General features: G+C 42.7%; 2 protein-coding genes across 3 annotated transcripts in view; one reads left to right on the forward strand and one right to left on the reverse strand.

Moving 5' to 3' along the window:
• LOC142575284 (transmembrane protein 248-like) overlaps positions 1-3,502 on the reverse strand; it is a 29,107-nt gene extending 25,605 nt beyond the window's left edge. For both annotated transcript variants that reach the window (XM_075684519.1, XM_075684518.1), the window contains exons 1-2: positions 3,312-3,502; positions 1,111-1,276 (exon numbers count right to left, since the gene is read on the reverse strand). In XM_075684519.1, the coding sequence (XP_075540634.1) occupies positions 1,111-1,266 (156 nt within the window). In that variant the 5' untranslated portion in view covers positions 1,267-1,276; positions 3,312-3,502. The remainder of the gene's footprint in view (positions 1-1,110; positions 1,277-3,311) is intronic.
• Positions 3,503-12,462: 8,960 nt separating this feature from the next.
• The window catches only part of LOC142575286 (carboxypeptidase D-like), a 52,384-nt gene continuing 42,978 nt past the window's right edge, over positions 12,463-21,868 (forward strand). Inside the window, exons 1-5 of the mRNA XM_075684520.1 lie at positions 12,463-13,339; positions 15,438-15,580; positions 18,664-18,833; positions 19,420-19,516; positions 21,350-21,560. Of these exons, the coding sequence (XP_075540635.1) occupies positions 12,475-13,339; positions 15,438-15,580; positions 18,664-18,833; positions 19,420-19,516; positions 21,350-21,560 (1,486 nt within the window). The 5' untranslated portion in view covers positions 12,463-12,474. The remainder of the gene's footprint in view (positions 13,340-15,437; positions 15,581-18,663; positions 18,834-19,419; positions 19,517-21,349; positions 21,561-21,868) is intronic.

Raw genomic sequence — 21,868 nt, forward strand, 5'->3', positions numbered from 1 at the left:
TGCACTTTGCTGAGGCACCTTCTGCTAATCCCCAGCTCCTCAGCAATTTTTGCTCAAATGTCACTCTTGTGTAAGGTGTTCTTGTAGAGGCTGTGTGTTTTATCGCACAGCACAGGGTAATTTATGATTGCGCCGACTAGCATTGCCGCTGACACTTTGGGTGCCATGTTAAATGTTTACATGCTGGTGCAGCTTCAGGCAATGTGGAAACGCTTTCACCCAGGCAACAAATTTGGTTCCAGAGTGATCTGGCTCACCGTCTAGTTTTCCACCTGCTCAGGTAGAAACGCGTTAGGATTTCTAGGGGATTTTTTTTCTCTTTTGCCTGCTTCGACAACAAGTGTGAACATAAAACAAGGCTGAATGAAAAGAATTGGAAGTATAATGGAAGTAATTAAGACTTTTGACAATTACTACAAAGCACACTACACAACAAAATTTCACAGGAAAGCATACTACTCAGCAAAATCTTTAGCTTAACAAAAACCACTGCATGAAGACTGCTGCATGAGCACTCATGACAACAAAATCTCTTAACTGCTGTGCCAAATTAAAAAAAAAAGAAAAAACATTTGAAAGTGCAGAACTTTTTTTTAGACCTGCTCATATTGATATAATTTTTTTTTTCTAAAATATGGTACCAGTAGTGCTTATTCCATTTTTACTGGTATTGTTGAAAAAATAGCAAAAGTCATAGCCCATTATTTATTTGTCAAAATTACAAGAAACTGCACATACGCATGTGTGCAAAAATTATGCAAAGTTCACCAGTGAATTCGTCATTGGCACCAGAGTATGCTCATTGTGATGCTGAGTTACCTTGTCATGGGCAGTGAAGGGGTTAAATTAGCTCTACTGGTATACCAACAGCTCAATGGCATAGCTCTGGTGATGCAGCACATTTCTTCCAAGCCTAAATGGAATGCACCCTGAGCCACAGTGCCTGCAGCATATAAGCTTGCAAACAGTACAAGCAGCTGTTGAGAAAATGCACATAAGGCGCTGCTGTGCATGCACTACTGTGTTTTTACTAAGAGACCTGAGCTCTTTGCATGGTCGAGTTGACTCTTAGAAAAAAGAATATATATATATATATATTATACTGGTCACCATGTCGATGTCTGGATTGGGCAGCTCTGTGCCTCCAATAATGTAGGCCAGGACAATCATTGTGACTCCAAAGGCCAAAAGACACGAGCTGAAGACCAGCAGTGGTGGATGACTTAGGGCAAAGCCCCGCAGGTTTTGTACTACCCCTACAGTCATAGCTGAAAGGCTGGAAGAAAATGAAATAAAAGGGAAAGAACTGTCACAATTGATGCCAGCATTTCATCATTATACAAATGGCCAAAACCTATCTTTTAGAAAAGCCCAGATAAGATTTGCAGTAATCATAATCAGTGGGAGAAAGCTGAGTAACTGCTTTACAAAAATACTTTGTGCAAGGAGTTGGCTGACTTGAATATAACATCCCACAGCAACACCTATGCTATGAAACATGCCTACAGTGGCCTGTCTCAGATTAATTTTGACTATGTTGGAGTTAGCGTGCACATAAGTATATGCATACAAGCATGCTTTCATTAAAATGTGGCTGTGGCAGCCAAGAACTGAAGTTAGGACCTCATGCGCAGCAGTGGAACACAACTGCGACTCGGTCAACGTGACTGGTAATTGATTGAGGTGTTGAAGAACTTTAACATAGTAGATGCACCAAAATACAGACTGCAATGTTCTGCTGATAATATTGAGTACATAATTATTGAATGTAAATTGTGGTGTGAAATATGCTACTAAGAAGCCCCCTGCCCCCATTTTCAATTGATGATGTGAGCATAATGTGAGCTAGACCAAGCACTTGAAAGCCTATAGGTGTGTAATTTGCACTCGTGAAGACTGTGAATGCAAATTCTGCAGTTGGGTATTTACCATGGATGCTGCATACCCTGTCTGCTCTGTACCTTGTGGTAATAGAACTGACCAGGTAGACAACAATATGAAACAAACACAAACACACAAACAAACAAACACACACAAACGTTAACTGTCATAGCAGACTATGGTGTACTTTCCACAACCAGGGGAAGCTAGGTCAATATAGAACCATACATCACTATTTGATAATTATGACCATATAATACCGGCAGCTGCTACAACTTCTGCAAATCCATTGTTCAGTAGACTAAATATCTGCGTTGGGAGCTCTGGAGCATGGGAAACTGAAATAATTCGGTATAAGAAGCCTGTTTACAAAAGACACGTTGTGTGTACAGGACTTCAACACAACTCACATAAGCTGCGGCACTTCTATAAGTGTATTATTAAGGAAAATACAAACAAATGTAATTTAGTCTCCCTGCTACCTCCTTTCACAAAAAGGTGAAAGCCAAGCTGAGTGCATGCGGTAACTATGCGGTACTCGGTCATAGGAAGGTGCATATGTTATGATAATAAGAATGTGGATTTCTTCCACTGAATCTTGAAAATGCTACCTAATATCCTCAAAACTCAGTTAGAAGCATGTGTTTGAGCATCAGTGTATTCGCTTGCATATAGAGTAAAGATATAACTGAATTAAGTTGCCTGCGTTGGATTCTGTACATTGACATAAATCAGTTTTGGGTTTGTCATGTGGGAAAGAAGCTTCTAATAAAATGTCAAAGAAAATTTCAAAATTCAAAACACAGGAATAACGGTACGCCGATCAACAACATGGCTTTAGCTTGAATTATGCAATTAAGTTACGAGACTACAATATGTTCATAGTCAGGCCACGCCATGGGCAGGTTATCTGCAGGATGCCTTCCATTCCGATATGGTAACGAATCCAGCACACTTGAGAATGAGCACAACTGTGCACTTTCCAAATAAACGCATGGTAGACGAGTCTGTTTGTTAAGTTCAGTATTGAGCCTGCACGCCATGCATTCAGTGCTCACATACAAAGTGAACGAATTGTAACCCAGAGCTACGCCTATGTGCTATTGCATTTACCACAATGAGCAACGTTGCGTTGCTGGTAAGACAAAACTGCTTGATGGTGAAGTAAAGTACAATGAAATTTGTCTCGACATTTTGATCACTAAAGTGCAAAGATTCGTTAAATAGAAAGAGGATTGCGTAAATCAAACGGATGAAGTTTCGGGATTACATCTCGTCTCGACAGGTTCGTTGCTAGTGCAGATGCCGTGTTGCGGAGTTTTATACAATAGAGTGTACATAAGCTTACTTTAAAAGCATATTACGCTGCTGGACACAACCGAGATCTCAGATGATCAAAGCGCGCTATATGATTTCGCGCAAGGGCTTACCTCGCGAGCAGTTTTCCAAGCACAAACAGAAATGTCACAGTCTCACATGCTCGTTTTAATTCACGTGCCAGGCCCAGAAGGTTGGTTCACAACTTCTCAAAAGCAATAAAGGTGCGAAGCGCCGAAACTACGCTACAACGAAAACAGAAAGCGAACCGTTGGGATCCTAATCTGGATGCAGTCGGCTACAACTTCGCACTGGAATGGCTCATAGTGGCTCATGTAAATTTGGACTCTCAAGCTCTCAAGTCTCGGGTCTCTCGAGCTTTTGTTTGTGCTGTGTATGGCTGTGTAGATTTGGACAAATACAATACTGTCCAACACATGGTATGATATTTCTAGGCACGCTTATCCCGAATGCTGTTTAGCAAGGTCAACCAACGCCCGTAGCCGACGATTGTCTCTTGCATGGTATCTTGCTTGCTTGCAGTCAACCAGCGTTTCTGTCAACGTTATCGATGCAGCGCGGTATTTGAACCTCGACCCTCGACCGCGCGCCCAGAGCGTCGATACACAGTACTGCAAGCGTGGCACGCACATGCAATATCAAATTCCAGCATTACGCACTGAGCACCACCTATAATACCCGCCCTGAAGCTGAGCCAACTCCTTCGTGAGCGTGCTTGGTGCCACGCACGTCGCTTCTGGAGAGCGCGCATGTAGCATCGTAAAAGTCGTCACATATTAACTGTAATTAACAAAGCTAGAAGACGATGCTGAGTACTGCAATGGTACAAAACCAAGAAGGTTTTGTACCATTGTATCCCCTTTCTATTTAACGAATCTTTGCACTTTAGTGATCAAAATGTCGCGACAAATTTCATTGCACTTTCCTTCACCATCAAGCAGTTTTGTCTTACCAGCAACGCAACGTTGCTCTTTGTGGTAAATGCAATAGCACATACGCGCAGCTCTGGGTTACATTTTGTTCACTTTGCATGTGAGCACTGAATGCATGTCGTGCGGGCTCAATACTGAACTTAACGAACAGACTCGTCTACCACTGCGTTTATTGGGAAGTATATGTAACCTCTTTGTACAAAACGAAGTTTTAGCACATGGAGTAAAGAAACTATACGAGGGAGCGTCATGTAACAAAATAAGTCGAAAGCCATGAAAAAAAAAGAAATAAATAAAGGTAAAAGAGATGATGAGATTCAAAGAGGATGCTGGGATTTCTACCGTAAGCACGTGGTCAAGTATCGTGTAACATGATAGGCAAGCGGTGCGCTGCACGGACCCGGCCTCTGCGCACGCTTGTCGCCTGCGCTCTCGTACGCGGCTTCCACAATTCTGTCTCCGTGTGTGTTTTTGTGTGCGTGGCTGCGTCAGCAGCACTTCGATGGGGGCGAAGTGCAAAAACACCCGTGTACCGTGCATTGGGTGCACGTTAAGAACCCCAGCTAGGTGGTCAAAATTAATCCGGAGTCGCCAACTATACCTAGTGAAAAAAAAGAACAAAAAGCAGTATTCGTCATAACCCTCCAATAACATCATGTGGAAGAACGGGCTTTTGTGTGGGATCACATATGTTCCATATTGGATATGGGAGTTATGGGGCATATATGGATTTTTCAATAGGGTACGGCGTGCCTCATGATCATATATCGTGGTTTTGGCATTTCTTTCTTCTTTTTTTTTCTCTTTTAATAGCGCACGCGCTGCCATGTAGCGCGGGGGTTGCATGCCAGGACCACGTTATATATGATTACGAGGCACGCCGTATCCTATTGAAGAATTCATATGCCCCATAACTTCCATGTTGTTACGCAAACGATCTGTATCTAAAATATACAGAATAATTGTGTGTCAAATTTCGTGTCTACACTTACGCAATGCTGTTAAACGAGCTAGTTGGTTGATTCCGATAACATGAATCGATTCATGAATTACCAGCAGCAATATAAGAGGGACGCAAATGGAACATATGCAGCCACCACAATTCTCTTCCACAGCAATATATATATATATATATATATATATATATATATATATATATATATATCAAAGAAAAGAAGCACTCTTGGTGAAGGCCGGACCCCAGCCGAAACGTCAGTATAAAGTCCTGTTATTTTTTCTTACGTGATTCTATTCTTTGAACTATTTCTATGCCGAATCCTGTGATCCTGTGTTTCACTGATATATATATATATATATCAGGCACGTACCCAGGATTTTTTTTCGGGGGGGGGGGGGGCAACCCAAGGTAACTTCTATGCAAATGAGGGGGGGTACTTTACTACTACAAATGTGAATAACGTCCACCATTCGCCATAAAAACGCGTAAACCCACAAAAGAGAAATGAAATAAGATGTATTTTACAAGTACGCCCTGTGCGATACACCTCTCCTTTACTTGGCAAACAAGGAACTACGTCAAACAGACTTGCGCAGGAAAGAAGCGCAGGAAGAACGCTGCCAAGAACAAGAAGCCGAAGTGTAAAATAACGATTACTTTAGTAGAATACAACGTAAAAAAAGCAGCAGTTGGCAACAAAGGCACACAAACCGCGCGGATAGCGCGGAGTTGTGTTACTTCGCCAGCCAATCACAGAAGAAACCAAAATCGTCGTCATGCGGCCTTTTCAAAATGGCGTCGTACTTGATACCTCCGGAGCGTCTGCTGTTCTTGAAAAGTATTTTGATCGGCGGAAGCAATGAGATGTGCAACAGACATGGACAAAGTGTATTGAATCTGCGCATTTCACTCTTCAAAAGTCTGCGGTGCCGTTCATTTCACTGCTGAACCCGTTTTACTCATGAAACTTCACTGCCAACTGAAGTGAAACTTGACAATAAATAGTTGCAGCAACGCAAGCATGTTATTTCAGTTCAATAAAGAATTAGGCTTTGGCCATTCCACTATAATAGGCAAGGCAAAAGGTATAAAATACGCGCAAATTTTATTTTTGTGGTTACCGCCTTATCTTGGTAACAGGAAAAGTTTGAAGTACGAATTATTTGCAGCCTCGCAGAGGAACAGTGGCTGGAGGTTATGAGGGCGTGGGCGGGACTTCACTGCATACTTAATTTGTATTCAACTATAGTAGCGTTTTTTTTTTAATTAGCTCTGAAAGAATTATAGAGAAATATATATTTGCTGAACAATCACAGTTCTTTTGGATCCCTCGTTTATGCTCTACCAAGTTAAGTGCCACAACCGAATCGTATTATTTGGGGAGTTACGTAACGATGCTTGGTTGCCAGTCCCGTAAAACCGCGTAGGGCGCACGACGCTGCGATTCTAGACGTACTACGCCCACTGCGGAAGGTTAGAAAAACGCCTACATAAGCACAGCAGAGAAGTGGCTACGTTAGGCGGCTCGACTGATAACTCAGTAGAAGTGTCATTCAGAACACACGGAGTTGTTCTCCACTTCCTTTTTCTTTAAATAAGAAGATGTTCATCCATAAATATTTTCATAAACAACGGTCTTATTTCTTAATTTTCGCTTTTCCTTCCTGTTTGGCTGCTGCCAATTGGCCCTCTCCCTTAGTAGGTACGCCCCATTTCTCAACTCCTTGCGACTCTTGTGTCCAGTTGGCAATTTTGCACGAAAAGAGCTCTACAATTAGGGAAAGACCAGACGACTTAACGGGTGACGGTCATATTAATTGCCTATGAGTTTGGTTATTGCACCGCGGTTTGATGATGGACGTACGCTGTACTCATATTTTATTTTCCACCTTATCCAACTCATATCGCGGGTATATCGTTCCGAGAATCTGGCAGCGTCGCGGCGAGCCGTTACTCGAGGAAATAATGGAGCAAAAGGAAAAGTTAAACGCAATTGGCGTTTTCTCTGGCCGCAACTCGTTATACCTGCATACAGACCAGCAGACCACGAACCGAATCCCTTTCCTAGTCCCATCACTCCCATGGATAAGTCTAAACAAAGAAGGTTGAACTAACGAAGCAACAGCGATGCGCGTGACCGCCGAAAAGACGGTGACAACTGAATGCATCTCGAGTTAATCGCGTGGGCACCAAATCGATGAGGAAACTGCATGGCCTTCACACCCCAGGAGATGCCGATGACTACCGCCATCCAAAAGGAGTGAAAAAGGCAGCAAAAAGTGGACCGCCGAATAGCTGTCAAGTCTACATTAATTTGGCAGCACTTTAGGAATGTGTGTGAGAAGTGATGGCGTGGGCGGGGAGGGGGGGGGGGGCCCTTTGGGTACGTGCCTGATATATATATATATATATATATATATATATATATATATATATATATATATATATATATATATATATATATATATATATATATATATATATAATAGTTTGCTAACACGAATCAAATTAACCGTAGTTGGATCTACGAAACAGCGTCGAAGGCGAAGAATAGATCGTTATATAACAGATCTGTTATAAATATTCGCCCAACGTTTTCACCGTAGTCGACAGCTAGGCCGCGAACGGCGGACGGAGAAGAAACTATAAAACCTAGCGAAAATAATCCTTACGTTATATTAGTCCGTGTTCCTTCCGCCCATATGTAAGGTAAAAGGAGGCATTGGTAAGGTACGTAGCACCGAAACTCGAAAGCGTGCGGTAGTAATTAAATTTACGTGGAAGCTCTAAAAAGAAAAGAAAGAAAGTGAAGCATCGAAACAATAGCAGCCCGCTTTATTTTATTTTATTTTTTATTTCGTTCGCCGAAGCTCGTATCTATCGGACAGTGTTCTAACAAATTTGTCTCCCTATGGGACACCATTCGACACGCATGTTGGCTGTTGTGCACAGCAGAAACCAACGTTAACAGTTGAAGAAACAGCAACCTATATAGCTGGCAGCTACTGCATCAATTTATAAGTGTCTCACAACGCAGGCGCGTAATGGCCACCTCGACGGGGTACGAAATGAGACCGAGGGAAAACTGTCGGCGTCATTTGTAGCGCTTCAAGTGTACACGTCGATCTATTCATTCCCGCTCAGATCGCGAAATTCAGCTGCTCAGCGGGAACGCTATAGTGTTTGAGCGCACAACGCTCGCATGTCAGCAACGGAAGGCGGAAACGCTGCCCCATGCGCTGCCCAGACTCCGATGCCGCTCTTTCGGTTCTTTCTTTCGTCCATGCTCCTGCGCTGCAGAGCCAACTGAGCGCGCGCGGAGCGACGTGAAGGCGGGTATGCGCGTGCGTATTTTTTGCAGTCAAACTCACCGCGCCTCTTTTCCCGTATCGATCTGACTTTTACGCTCTCCACATATGCGTGTCGCGCATGCGCGCCGTCAATACCGTGACAGCACGACGACGACGGCGCAAACGCGCCTTATACGGGTGTCAAACGGCGTACTTTCAATCGCGATCGAATTTCTCGGTCGCGTTAGGCTCATTTCAACAATCTGCGGGAGGGGGAGAATCGTGGTCGAGAATTTCGATCCGGATCAGGATTGATCGCGATCGAAAGTGGCGTGTGACACCGGTATGAATTTTTGAGTATCCAAATGGTAATTGTTATGGCAATAAAACCAAGTTCGCCCCCGTAACAAATGACGCGAGATGTCCGTGCGTCATTTCGCGCGTGCTTTCATTCACCTACTGGTCGCTCTACGCCGTCATACCTGCAGAGTGTGGCGGGCGCGCACCATGCATATATGTTGCGCTTGCAGGTAGCCGATAGTCAAAAGAATACGAAAGCAGATATGAAACATGTATATAAAGACGATTATAATGCCCATTAATTGTCAGGCCGCAATTGAGTCAACAGGAGATATTCGTCTGCGGCAGGTACACAACCCAAACTGTGAATGGGCCGAGGATTGAGAGGGCAGACAGAAATGGTGGCAAATCAAACACGCTTGATCATTGTGTCCACGGTTTGCTAATGAAAGCGTGACGACGGCGGCAATCAATGCGTTTTCAAATTCAGTCACAATTGATGTTTCGACGGCACAGTCAGTTCAACTAGTGCCGGCGGACGCAATCGAGAGTGAGCTTCGATCCACCTGCGGCTGTTGCGTAATTTGTTATTTCTTTGTTTATCTATAAGCATGCTTACGTTGTGTATTTTGGTTTACACATACAGGAGATAAAAAATTGAGATATAATGTTATTTACTGATAAATATGATATACACATACGGGCAAATGATTACTGTGAGCCCCTTTTGCTATATCTCGTCGTTTTCGTCTGTATGTGATCGCCCTCATCCCAAATCTCCAAATAGCACAAAAAGAATTGGCGGAGCGGGCTTCTCCTTACAAGTACTCTTGTTGTGGAGAAGCCCGCATTGAATTTTTTTTTTTTTTTTTTTACAAGTTACACATACGCACGTAGCGGCAGCTTTACCTCGCTTATACGAGCGATGACGCGTCAGTGGTTGAATTGTGGTCCCAGGCAGGTCTTTTCTTCAACGTACGCTTTTGTCTTAAGTTTCGCTTTAGGTTAGGCCCGCCGTACGTGGTGGCCTAGTGGCTTTGGCGGTAATTGCGCTGCGCTGCTGAGATCGAGAGCGCGGGATTGAATCCCGGCCACTGCGGCCGCATTTCGATGGGGTGAAATTCAAAAAACGCACGTGTACCGTGCATTGGGTGCATGTTAAAGAATCCCAAGGGGCCAAAATTAATTCGGACTTCCCCATTACGGCGTGCCTCGTAATCATATGTTTGTTTTGGCATGTAAAACCCCAGAGTTTAATTTTAAAACCTAAGGTTATCTTCACCTAACTTATATACGTGGCGATAATCAAAGCATACTTCAAAGAACAAGAAAACATTGAAACAACCGTAAAAAGGAATGTAAATACGTGAGATGGAAGTTTATGCACGATATATATATACGACGGCGGCTTATATATATATATAGCCGGAACGTCAGTGAAATATACTGTGCTAATTTAACGTACGACGTACGTTAAATTAGCACAGTATATTTCACTGACGTTTCGGCTGGTGGGCCAGCCTTTGTCGAAGTAGCATGTACATGCCTTTGGGCTTCCTTATAAACCCGCGGTACATCAAATAAAGTTGTGAATAACAACAAGAAAAACAACATAAATACAGCGATACCATTGGCGATACACGTGGCGCGAGTGAGTAAGTGAATAAGCTTTATTGCAGGTCCGGCGAGGACGCGAACTCGTCGCACACCCGGCTAGTCTCACGTCGGGACCGGCAGGTCTAGCCCAGGACCAGCAGGTCGCGGGCACGCCGGACGGCCAGGATTTGCTTTTCTAGAGCGGGGCTACGCAGAAGCGAGTTCCACTCCTTCTTGATGAACTTGGGGTATGTCGACCCGCACTCCCAGAGCATGTGAGGTAGAGTAAAGGTCTGGCCTCAGGACGGGCAGGCGTTGTCGCGATACACGTCGGGGTAAGCCTCGTGGAGAGCGGACAGACACGGATATGTGCTGGTCTATAGAAGTCTAAGCGAAACGGCTTGCGCCCTATTCAACTTAGGGTGAGGGGGTGGAAAGACCCTTCTGGGCATGTAGAAATATTTAATAATCTCGTTGTGAGTAGCGGGAGCGTCCCTGTGACCGTAGAGAGGAGGGGATGTCAGTGCTTCTTATAGAGGAAGCGCGGTCGGTGAGGTAACGTGGCGCACAGCGCAGATCGAAATGAATCGTTCGTTTACTCAATATTATAATATAAACCACTTGAAATCAACAAAAAATGAAAAGGTCATAAAATAATAAAAAAAAACATGGAGATAATAAGGCATCGCACAGCAGTAGATTCAGGGTGCAGGTGAAGCACACTCACACTGCTAGTAGTCGTCATAGCGAGCAGGATGAATGATCAGCTAGGCCGGGCTTTTATTGGCATATGTACGGTGGAATACAGTGTCGTGTGCAAACTATGACATTATGTGACACAGAATTGACACAACAGGGAAAAAAGAAGAGAGAAAGAATAATAGAGGGTTCTTGAAAGAAAGCTACGTCTCTATGGCATACACAGTCACGGCTAATGTCAAGGATGCTTATAAATAATGGGCAAAAATGGTTAGTGTGCCTGTGCTTTCGTTAATGCGAGATGACACGGTGTTAAACTTATAGATAAGTAAGACTCGCGGACTTCGCGATCGTGATGGGAATGAAAGCCCGATCGATTCAAGTATAGTGGCCCTGAGTTTTTGGAAAGAATGCTTAATAATGTTAGGTTAGGAAGCGTATTAGCATGCGATCTGTGGTTATTAAAGCGTATTCAAAATGAGGTTTCTGTTTGGCCAATACACTCTTTTCTGCAGACTGTGCACTGAGACATATGCATACAACATTCGAGGTATCGCAATGAAAAGATCCGCGAAGTTTTAGGGTAAAGTCTGAGGACGTACTAGTCACTCTCTCTGTGGTTTGCATGGGCACACACACGTTAGAGTGCGTGCACATTAGAAGAGTATTATAACTTCCTTCGTTTCGAGAGTATTTACAGAAATGTCCTCGAGGGCTCCCGCGTGGTATTTTTGTTGCGCGCCGACAGCCAAACCCATGAGGAGCGCGCCAGTTATACCTATATATATATACGCTATTTTTTTTTGTGGGGGTTCAATCTATTTATGCTTTTATTCTTATCTGTTTTTATATTTTATTTTACTATTTTATCATTCAGGAAATGCATTTTCATTTGTTATGACAGCTCGCGCGTTGTCTGTTTTTCCCTGCGAACTTGATCGCTGTTTTAAAGAGAGAATATATACCACTCCAATTAGCCCAACTTCACTGTTTGTCAAACGTTTCTCTTTAATAAATGTGCCGGTGCAGATTGGATATGACTGAGCATATTCTAGTGGGCTTTCACGATCATATTTTCAAGTGCGCATCGTGAAGTGCGCTTCGTGCTTCGATTGCACTCGAAAATTCGGTTACTATCAATTCTTCAATGAAGTCAAGCCTACTGTGTGATCGCTGTATTATATTCTAAGAAAGGCGAATTTGATGTAGCTTTGTCAAAAGCTACATCAAATGATGTAGCTTTGACAAAAGCGCCCCAAGAGGTGCGCCTTCAAGTTTCGATTTCGGTTTTTAATGTACGCAAATATAGAAAACTAAAAAAAGGATGTAAAGTTAGCCACAAAATATTCTTAGGTGCATTACTATTATAGCTCAATCTGCAGTGACGTTTATTTTTATTTTGCTGTGAACTGAGCGGAGGTGTTGGCGGGATTGCGCTCCAACAGTTAGGGACACTGGGCACCTTCAACTGACGACAAACATGGCGCCGAGCCGTGCTCCCGACGTGTATAGTCGCTCTCGGTGTTTAATGTGTCCACTTGTGATCGCGCTAGTTTCGCTCCTTCATTCGAGTGCTGTGAGTGGGAGTGATGAATCTTTCCCCGTGGCCAAGTATTTGGACTACAATGCGACCACGACTTTGTTGCACGAACTTGCTAACAAGCATCGTTCGCTAGCGTCTGTTTACAGCATCGGGAAGAGCGTGAAGGGGCGCGAGCTATGGGTGCTGAAGATCACCACCGATGCTCACGTACGGAGCATTGGCAAGCCTCTGTTCAGGTACACGGCCAACATCCACGGCAACGAGGCACTGGGGCGCCAACTTCTCTTGTATCTTGCGGAATACATGTTGGAAAACTACGGCACCGACAGCCGCATCACGCGGCTCGTCAACAACACAGAATTGCATTTCTGTCCATCGCTTAACCCGGACGGATACGCGAATGCTAGCGAAGGTGACTGCGAGGGAGCCAGTCGAGACTCGGGTCGCTTTAACAGCCATATTGTGGACTTGAACGGTAACTTCCCAGGTAGCGAAACCGACCTGACAAAGATGACAGTGGGCAGAGAGCCGGAGACCTTAGCTATCATGAAATGGTCAGTTCTCAATCCTTTCGTTCTTTCGGGAAGTCTGCACAGCGGACTGGTCGTTGCCGTGTACCCATATGACTTCCGCTCGCCCGAAGCGCCGATGGACAGCCCCAACCTGACCCCCGATGACGACGTGTTTCGACATCTGGCGGGTACATACGCGAGGACACACAGTGACATGTTTCGAAGCCCTCAGTGCCAGGAGTATTTTGACGGCGGTATTACCAACGGTGCTGAATGGATTCCTGTGTCAGGTAAGCAATCGCCGCGTAGTGCGGTCGTTTTTACTTCCTTTGGATCGTCCGAGCGAGAGCAGCTTTAAAAGGTCACTTCCACGTCCGTCACACCCGTCAGCGGCGACGGCGTGTCGCATCGTGCTGTGAGGTGCAGCGTGCAACATCCGTTGCCGCTCCGAAATGCAATCTTGTCCGCGGAGAGGTTTTGCCTTTGCGCTTCCCCGCGCTCCCTGAACCACGTGAACCTCGCGCCCCTGGGCTTTATCGACCCCGGGCGACGACGCTTTTGCTTTTACAGCCGCTGGCGGAGACGTCAGGAGCGGTCGCCTAAAAAAGAAAAAAAAAATGCAAGACGGGGAGCGAAAAGGCTCGCTTGGAACGCGGTGGGGCACACGGAGGAAAACCAGTTACGGCCTGCGTAGCCGAGCAGAACCGAAATCAGGGGGCGGCTTCCGCTCTGACGGCAAAAACCGAGCGAAGCTGTCTGTCGTCGGGGGTTTGCCCGGCAGCGTAGTCATCGCTCGATGTTCATTTCCTTGATGCTTGTCGCACGCGTTACTAGCAGGCAAAGTAGTGTGCTCGAAGTGCTTTTTGCTCTTTTTCTTTGGCGCAGATAAGAATTCATTTCCTCTCTCTATATAGGCCCTCGCGACCGTAGCCTCTAAACTGCGTGCGACCAAAATTTGCGCCTGAAATTTGCAGACCGTGCGTTTGCGTTCTGAAATCTGTGCCGCCTTGCAGTTTTCTTTCCCTGACGTTGCTAGTGAAACAAGCAGACGTGACATTTCAAAGGGAACGCATGGGATCGTCTTGCAGGAATTATTTGTGCGCGGAGGTTGAATGGTTCATCTGCGCGTCGTCACAGCTGCGCTAGCGTCGTGTTCGGCGGTGCAGAGGATGTGAACGTCCTCCCTGCCTATAAAACCGTTGTGATTGCTCTTAATGTGAAATGCACGTCACGTACCCTCGTAAGCGCTGATTAATCGTTGACAAATTAATTGATCCTGAATTGGGGATGGATATTAACAGGAGGATAATTAAGTGAGGCAGCGCATGGGCCGTCCGCATGTCTTGTTTTCCGCGCCGTATTTATCCACGGCCACGAAGAACACACCTCTGATTATTTGCGCTTGCTTTACATCTGGTTGTTTCTCGAGAAGCCTGTTTTGCTATCGAGTAGCCTGAACGAAAACTTGCGGAATATAGCTACGTCGTCATTTTTACCCCCTCCTTCCCCCCTCTATTTTTTTTTCTTTTTGCGGGAGATGAGGATTCGGAGAATCAAATAACCGAAGAGTGATTTTACAAGTTCTGGCTATAGTGCCTCGGTGCGCGTTTGTTGGTCGCGCAACAAATGGCTGCACTAATGCCTCAAAAACGCGGTATAATAAAGAAAAAAAAAAACATCAGAGAGAGAAATTGCAACAGGTGGCCGGCTGCTGCATCCACGGCGAAAGAAAGCTTTTATTGAGTCTAAATAAATAAATAAAATAAATAAATAAATATACTGGTGCTGAAATGCCGTGATTATTTACTGTGAACCATGTTGAAACAAATCTGATTGCATGGAACCACGGCTCCATGTAATGCTGACTTTGTTGACATTTCACATTCCAAAACAATGCTATGGACTTCAGGAATATTCACTGATTAGCATCAATAACATGTTGCTTACTCACTAGTTACACTGGAAACAGCCTGCACAATTTGAACCTGCAGTCCTGCGCTGTGAAGTGGGGCAAGCCAACGTGAACAAATGTAGCAATGAGCCAATTATTCAGTGAAATTTAATAACTTTTGTTGTTGTAGGCCAAATCGGATAGTTAAGCTATTTTGCCCCACTGTTTCGGTGATTGAGGTTGCCATGTTTGGGCTCTATTTAGTTAACTGGCATAGAAGCATTTCTTCATGCTTCTGTGTACACTTTTTTGCAATGATGTCGTTTAAGAAGCATTGTTCTTGACACAACGTTTTAAAGTCTACATAATTGTTGTCAGTGGACTGCTTTGCACTGCACCTGGTTTAGCTGATATGGTGATTAATGTTGCACCTGTCTTCCTTGTGTTCTTGCATCAGTAATACTGCCTACATTCTCTGCATTGTTCTCTTGCCAAAGGGAGCATGCAGGATTTCAGCTACATCTACACAAATTGCTATGAAGTCACCCTAGAGATATCCTGTTGCAAGTATCCAATGGCAAACACGCTTGTCAGCGAATGGGAAAAAAACAAAAATGCCCTCTTGAGCTACATGGAACAGGTAAGAAGGCCTTCTTGTATTTGCAGTGCTGTGAGGGTGTTCTTGCCTCAAAGTGCTATGTGCCCCTATCAAATGGTGCTGTGTGAGTGTTGACTTGTGGGCATTATTTTAGTCGACTCAGCTAAAGTGCATTCTTTACACTATCATATAAAGACTGTGAAGCTAGAATTCTGATCACAGCACTCTACCAGTTATTTGAAGTTTGACTGCTTTCCAGCTTTAATAACACTGTGTCCAGTCTGAGGTCATTTATTAACAGATTGTAGGTGACACCATGCAATCTATAGGACATTAAAAATACTATGTACTTCGTTTGCATTGAGCACATCCTCTGCTTTGACTAAATTAGGAGTAAGGAGAATAGCCTTATTATTGACATTTTTGCTCTAGGATTTATGCCAGAAAGCTTCAGTACTTCATAAAAACTGCTGTGTACAGAATGTTTGGCATTTCTGTGTTCTTGCAAGAGTGTATTCATTGTCGCCACTTGCTTGTGCGTTTCTACAATGCCACTCTCATTTTCTCCAGTTCAGTTGCTAGGTTTTACCCAACGTTTATTTTCATGGACAATGTAATCAAACATGGCAACACAGCACCTGTGAGAGAAACTCTCAGAATTCAGTTCTTGCATAACAGTAGCAGCACTGATAAGGGGAATCATTACAGCATGCATAGTTCTTGCTTCCAGGTACTTTCTCTCCTTTGAGTAGTATTTGCTTATCAGTAATTGTTAACTTACTTTACTCTCTTAGTCACACTTGAGAACAACAGTTCTTTAATGTAAGTGAATGTGTGATACCACAAACCAGTCATCTTTTCCAACAGCTGCAGGATAAATGAAACATTGTTGTTACATCTGCTGGATGCCAGGACACAATTTGTTGCGCAGCTGTGCTTCTTTTTTTTTTTTTGTGTCCATTTCTGACGTTGCTGCTACTCTGCTGTTACTGCTGCGGCCGGTATAAACCTTTTGACAATGACATCATAAAGGCTTAAAGCATAATTTGTTGCAGCCTGTCCAGTACAGCCCTCAGAAGTACTATTCTATGTCTGTTATGTCTTGGTTTCATTAAATTGTGTGTCTGGAATATCATAGATTAATTTTCAAATTATTATGAATTCCGAGTTCGGAGTTTTGACTGATGACAGAAGGATATTTTGAAGAACTTCGACTAGGGTCAAACAGTTTTCACATGTCATTTGGTTGCACCATATTGGGTCCTGCTTAAGTTTAACAGAATTCCTTCTTGTTGCTAAATATATCCTAAGTGTAATTTGCTTTACGTTTCAGTAGATGCTAAACTGATACCCACTGTAACATTCGATAAAGAATTTAGTCAATTGCTCACCTATGCTATGCCAGCACCTTTAATTTCACTCTTTAGTGCTAATGTGACTGAGCATATAAGATACTAGTCAGAAGGAGTAGCTTCCTTAGAAGATGTGGCTGCACCTGTGAGGCACCAAAAGTTGTTGCCGTAGCAGTTTCCTGCCTATCCCCTTAGCAGAACTGCATTGAAAGAAGTGCAAGGGTAACTTGCCCATGGCACCATTTTCTTTCTATTTTTTCTTTCTTTCTTTCCTTCTTTCTTTCTTTCTTTCTCTTTCAACACTCACTCGAGATCTTGCTCAACTGGTCTTGATCTCGGCTAGCTGCTGGGCAGCCAGAGTGGGTCATGAGCACTGGAAAGAAAATATGAAGTGCATACCTGTCAGAGAAGTTGTCTGGCTGCTCACTCAGGCATGAATGTAGTGTGTGAAATGAAAGGCAGGAGGCGAGGAATGGGAAACTGCTTGTTCCTGTCTTGCACAAGGCATTTGAACAGGTTCTGTCATTCTTCCAGGCAGTGGTGCATGAGTATCTTCCATTTGTTTTTGTGTGAGATCTCTCTCCCTCTCTTTATTTTTTCATTTGTTGAAAGAACAAAAAGCCGTAAAACTAGGCTATATGAGTTTTTTTCCAAAAATGTTAATTCTTGGCTAATTCTTTCTGCATTTGCCTTGTATTGTAAGAGCCTACTGAGACAATAGGAATAGAGTTATTAGCTGCAAGTCATGAATATTTTCATTCGGGAAAGCATAAGGGAAAACCTTGGTTCAACCATTTGCTGACTTGTTTGATGGGGTTCAAAACTTTTCAAATTCGGTAACCAGAGGCTGTGATGGCATGGCCAGTTTCTAGTTTATCGTGACCATTTTAATTGGTTCTCACATTGGCAGTGAGGTACCTGCGCATGAGATGGTTAGGCAAGATACTTCACACCACAGGGAAGTGTCTCAGTGAGCTTAAAGAACTTGTCTTAAGCAGATCTCTGCATTTACGTGTTCATGGTGTCACCAGAATTCAAAAGCAACTCGATGGCATGTAATGTAACATAACAAAAACAAGCTTTTTCCACATTTTAGATATCACAGACTTACATGAACATTCTTACCTCTGGTATTCAATGAAGTTTGTTGGCACCACTTTTTTTGTATTTAATTGTTCCTGGAAGTTCACTAAGCAGTTGATGTATGAGAAACAAGAACCCATAAAGTACACACTGATTTATGTGCATAGTTATGTTTGGTGACTGAGAACTTGGTACACACGCTTCTTCAGGTTGTTTCATATTTGACCTATTTAGTAATTGCATGTACTGTGCCACATTGTAAGCTAGTTGGGGTTGTCTACTATGTTGCATGACTTAATTGTTTTAAATGTAGTAAGTAGTGCTCTTTAAAAAAAAAGAAACGCCTGGCTGTGTTGTGAGCTTGTGGAAGTTATTGTAGTGCTTCGATCTAATCTTACAGAAAAGAAGACAATGGGCCCATCTGTTTTGCAAAGAGCACTGTGTGTTTTGCCCGTGTTTTAGGGTAACTTAAAGCCATTTGGCTTTCTATAGAACCTTGCAATGCACTTGCAATATGGTGTACATCGTTTTTCAATGAGTAAAAAGCTTTTATTTTTTCTATTTCTAGAATAGGTGTCCAAGTATTGCAACTAATGCCTAGGTATTGTACACAGTGACATCTTTGGTGTTTACTACAATGTGATTGTAGTAACACCTTTTGTTTCCTTTTGTGCTTTCTGAAAATTTAAGGTTCACATGGGTGTGAAAGGAGTGGTAAAAGAATTTGGCACAGGCAAGGCTGTTCCTAAAGCTACGGTCATCGTGCAAGGCATCAACCACAACATAACCACCACAGAAAGAGGAGAGTTCTGGAGGCTTCTGCTTCCTGGCCAGTATGCTCTCCACGTGTCCAGTCCAGGGTGAGTGCCTGTCTGATGCTTCTGCTACATTAGTCATAGGAAAGGTGGATGGTGTAGAAGTATCTAAAGATGTTAGATGTTTCTGGTTGCTGTTATTTTCACAGCTGCTGCCACATGCGCCCCTTTGTTTTCATAAAACGGCATGACGACTAGGCATACATGAATGCAGCAAGTAAATTTTCAGTTGTAATCTTAAGTAAAAGCAATATTTGTTAGATAAAAGTACAAACACTGTTGTTAGTAATTACATGTATCAGTAGCTGTATTAAAGAGCCTGATGACTACGTATCCATGAATGCAGCAAGCAAGCTTTGAATTGCAATTTTAAGTAAAAGCAGTGTTCGTTAGCTAAAATGCAAGCACTGTTAGTAGGTACTAGTAAGTGCATTCCATGCACCGCATGTTTATTCATGCTCTTAGATGCATGCATGCAAATTAATTATGCTTGCAAAGCTGCAAGCTAATATTTGTTAAGTGTTTTCTCTACTAAAAGCTTTTGTGCCTTGTCGGTTTCTTTTTTTATTGTAACCTTGAGTAGCAAACCTGAAAATTATGCATTAAATTTTATGTTACTGTTTATATTCAGGTATGAGAGCACTGTGAGGCATAATATCACTGTGATGACTGGAGCTGCGACATGGGTCGATGTTATTCTCACACCGGTGCCATCCACCACCAGACCGGTGAGCACCCTTCGTAGCATACACCGTGCTGTGGTAACACTTGTAGCTCTGAGATAAGCTACACCGTACAGTAGATTGTCGTAGCCTTTATTGTTGCTGACATATTTTCATGTGATAAACCACATCATTATGAAGCATCATTTTCATTTACTTGTTTTCTTTTTGTTATTCTTATTCAGGGTTGCCTAAAGAAAGTAACATGTTTAATGCTTTCATTTTGAAGCTTTTTTTTTACATTTTGACACATTGTGACATTACTTGAGCACTCCTTTTCTTCTACAGCCTAAATCCTGAAACATTAGGAATGCTTAGGCCAGTCTTACAGAAAAGACGCTTTTTTCAAAAAACAAACTTTGATTGCTTGTTTGGAGCTAAATGTACAGATGTGTGTATCATGACAGAACTGTTTCTATGTGGAATATGTACATAAGAAGGTGACTTGCATTTTCACACACACTGCTTACTTGGAAATGGGACACTGGGAGTGAATGAATTATCTGAGGCCGAAATATTTGCTACTTGATAAGCCATGTCTGCTTTCCAGCACGGAACAGATTTGCTGATAGGATATTTTTAACACATTAGTGGGAAGCCCTTACTTATCACCAGCTGCGTAGGTGTGTGAACATCTGTCTGGTGACAGCAGGTAGTGCTGTGTTGAGAAAGGATGTCACTTCTCAGACAGATAACAGGGCATTGTGCTAAGCGGGTACATCACATGAATGGGGCCCTTTGCTTCTGGGTTTCATGTTCTTGAGAAGTTGTGGTGGTGGAGGACTTGGATGCCACCATCATAGTGAATAGTTGCAGATCTATTTTATTCTACAGACCATTCCACAGTTCATGCTTTCTAAGGTTATTTCATTAAAGTGTCAATAACAATAGAGCATTTGGGATCTTAAACTACACAATTTAATTTAAAAATGAGCATTCATCTTTAGCAATGCAGAACTTATTTCATAATCACAAACAAGTTATAATATGGTGCTATAAAAAGTGTTTTGCAGCTCTTGTGTGTCTTTCTTTTTTTATTCATTGCTGTCAAATTTTTGCTCACGTACATGGTCACTGGTAGCAAAAGGCTTTTAATCATCGAACAGCTTGCACAGGTGGTCTTTCTGTGGCTGCTAAATCTCATGTTTTAGGTTTGATTTTCCTCTAATTATTAGACATTTATGCCATTGTACTGCCTCATTAAGGACACATATTTGATCAAAATGTTTTGAAGGGAGCATTATCAAATATCATGGCACTATAAATAAATAAATAAATAAATAAATAAATAAATAAATAAATAAATAAATAAATAAATAAATAAAAAAGAGACACAATTATGGCTTGCTCATTTTATTTAATTCATGGCAGCTCATTGAAAGCCTTTTGCAGCTTAATGCTGGTAAGGCAGTCAAAGCAGGGCACCAAAGGTGTGTAATTCTCAAGTTTCGGTGCTTTTAAAAAATGGGGGAGTCCGTCCCTGACAAAAGCCCGGATTTGAAATTCGCTTACTCTTTCACTTGCTTGTAATATTTTCTGGAAGCAGCTTTGTGGGTAGAAATCTGGCTTAGCTTAGCTTGGGGAGCAAAAGTCAGGAGAAGTTGTGCATTACTTGATAATGAAGGCTACTATTTCTTCATGGATTGGTTTGTTCTTATATTTATTTATCCTTTTTTAATGTATGTGCTCATTTTTGCAACTTTTTAGTGAACAAAAGAAAAACATTGTTTTGATTGTATTTAAGAAAGCTGAACATAGTTCATTAGATTTGTGCTTGAAATCAAGCTGTAATCAAGTCAATATGCATTGGTGTTAAGCATAAATGTCTTTAAATTTCAGCCCAAACAGTATGCTCCTCTCGACACGGACTTTGTGTTTTCCACCAAACCCGAGTTCAAGTACCACAATCAAGAGGAACTGGTTGCCATCTTCAGAAATGTTACTAAGAAATGTCCCACCATCACTCGACTCTTCAGCATTGGCAAATCTGTGGAGGACAGAGATCTCTACTTCCTTGAGATTAGTGACAATCCTGGTCACCACGAACCAGGTATAAATTATTTCTTTTTATTTCTTCTGGCACATCATAGAAAACTTTTAAAAGCTAAAATAACTTTCCAGTGTGGTTTGGCTTTTTTGACTACTTGCTGTAGCATGTATCTACCCTGTGACTGAACTTGAACATTGCGTCTTCTGCAAATGTCATTATTTGATGTGAAGTTGAACTATCTAATTTTGTGCTGCTAAAGCTGGATTCACGCAACCGACCAAATTCCGCAAGTGAACATTACGTAGTTCCTGCAGCCCAGTCACTGTGTACACAAGGATGAAGCAGATAAGCTGCTGACGGTGCAATGC

Source organism: Dermacentor variabilis, chromosome 3 (assembly GCF_050947875.1).
Source record: "Dermacentor variabilis isolate Ectoservices chromosome 3, ASM5094787v1, whole genome shotgun sequence".
Taxonomy (NCBI): Eukaryota; Metazoa; Arthropoda; class Arachnida; order Ixodida; family Ixodidae; genus Dermacentor; species Dermacentor variabilis.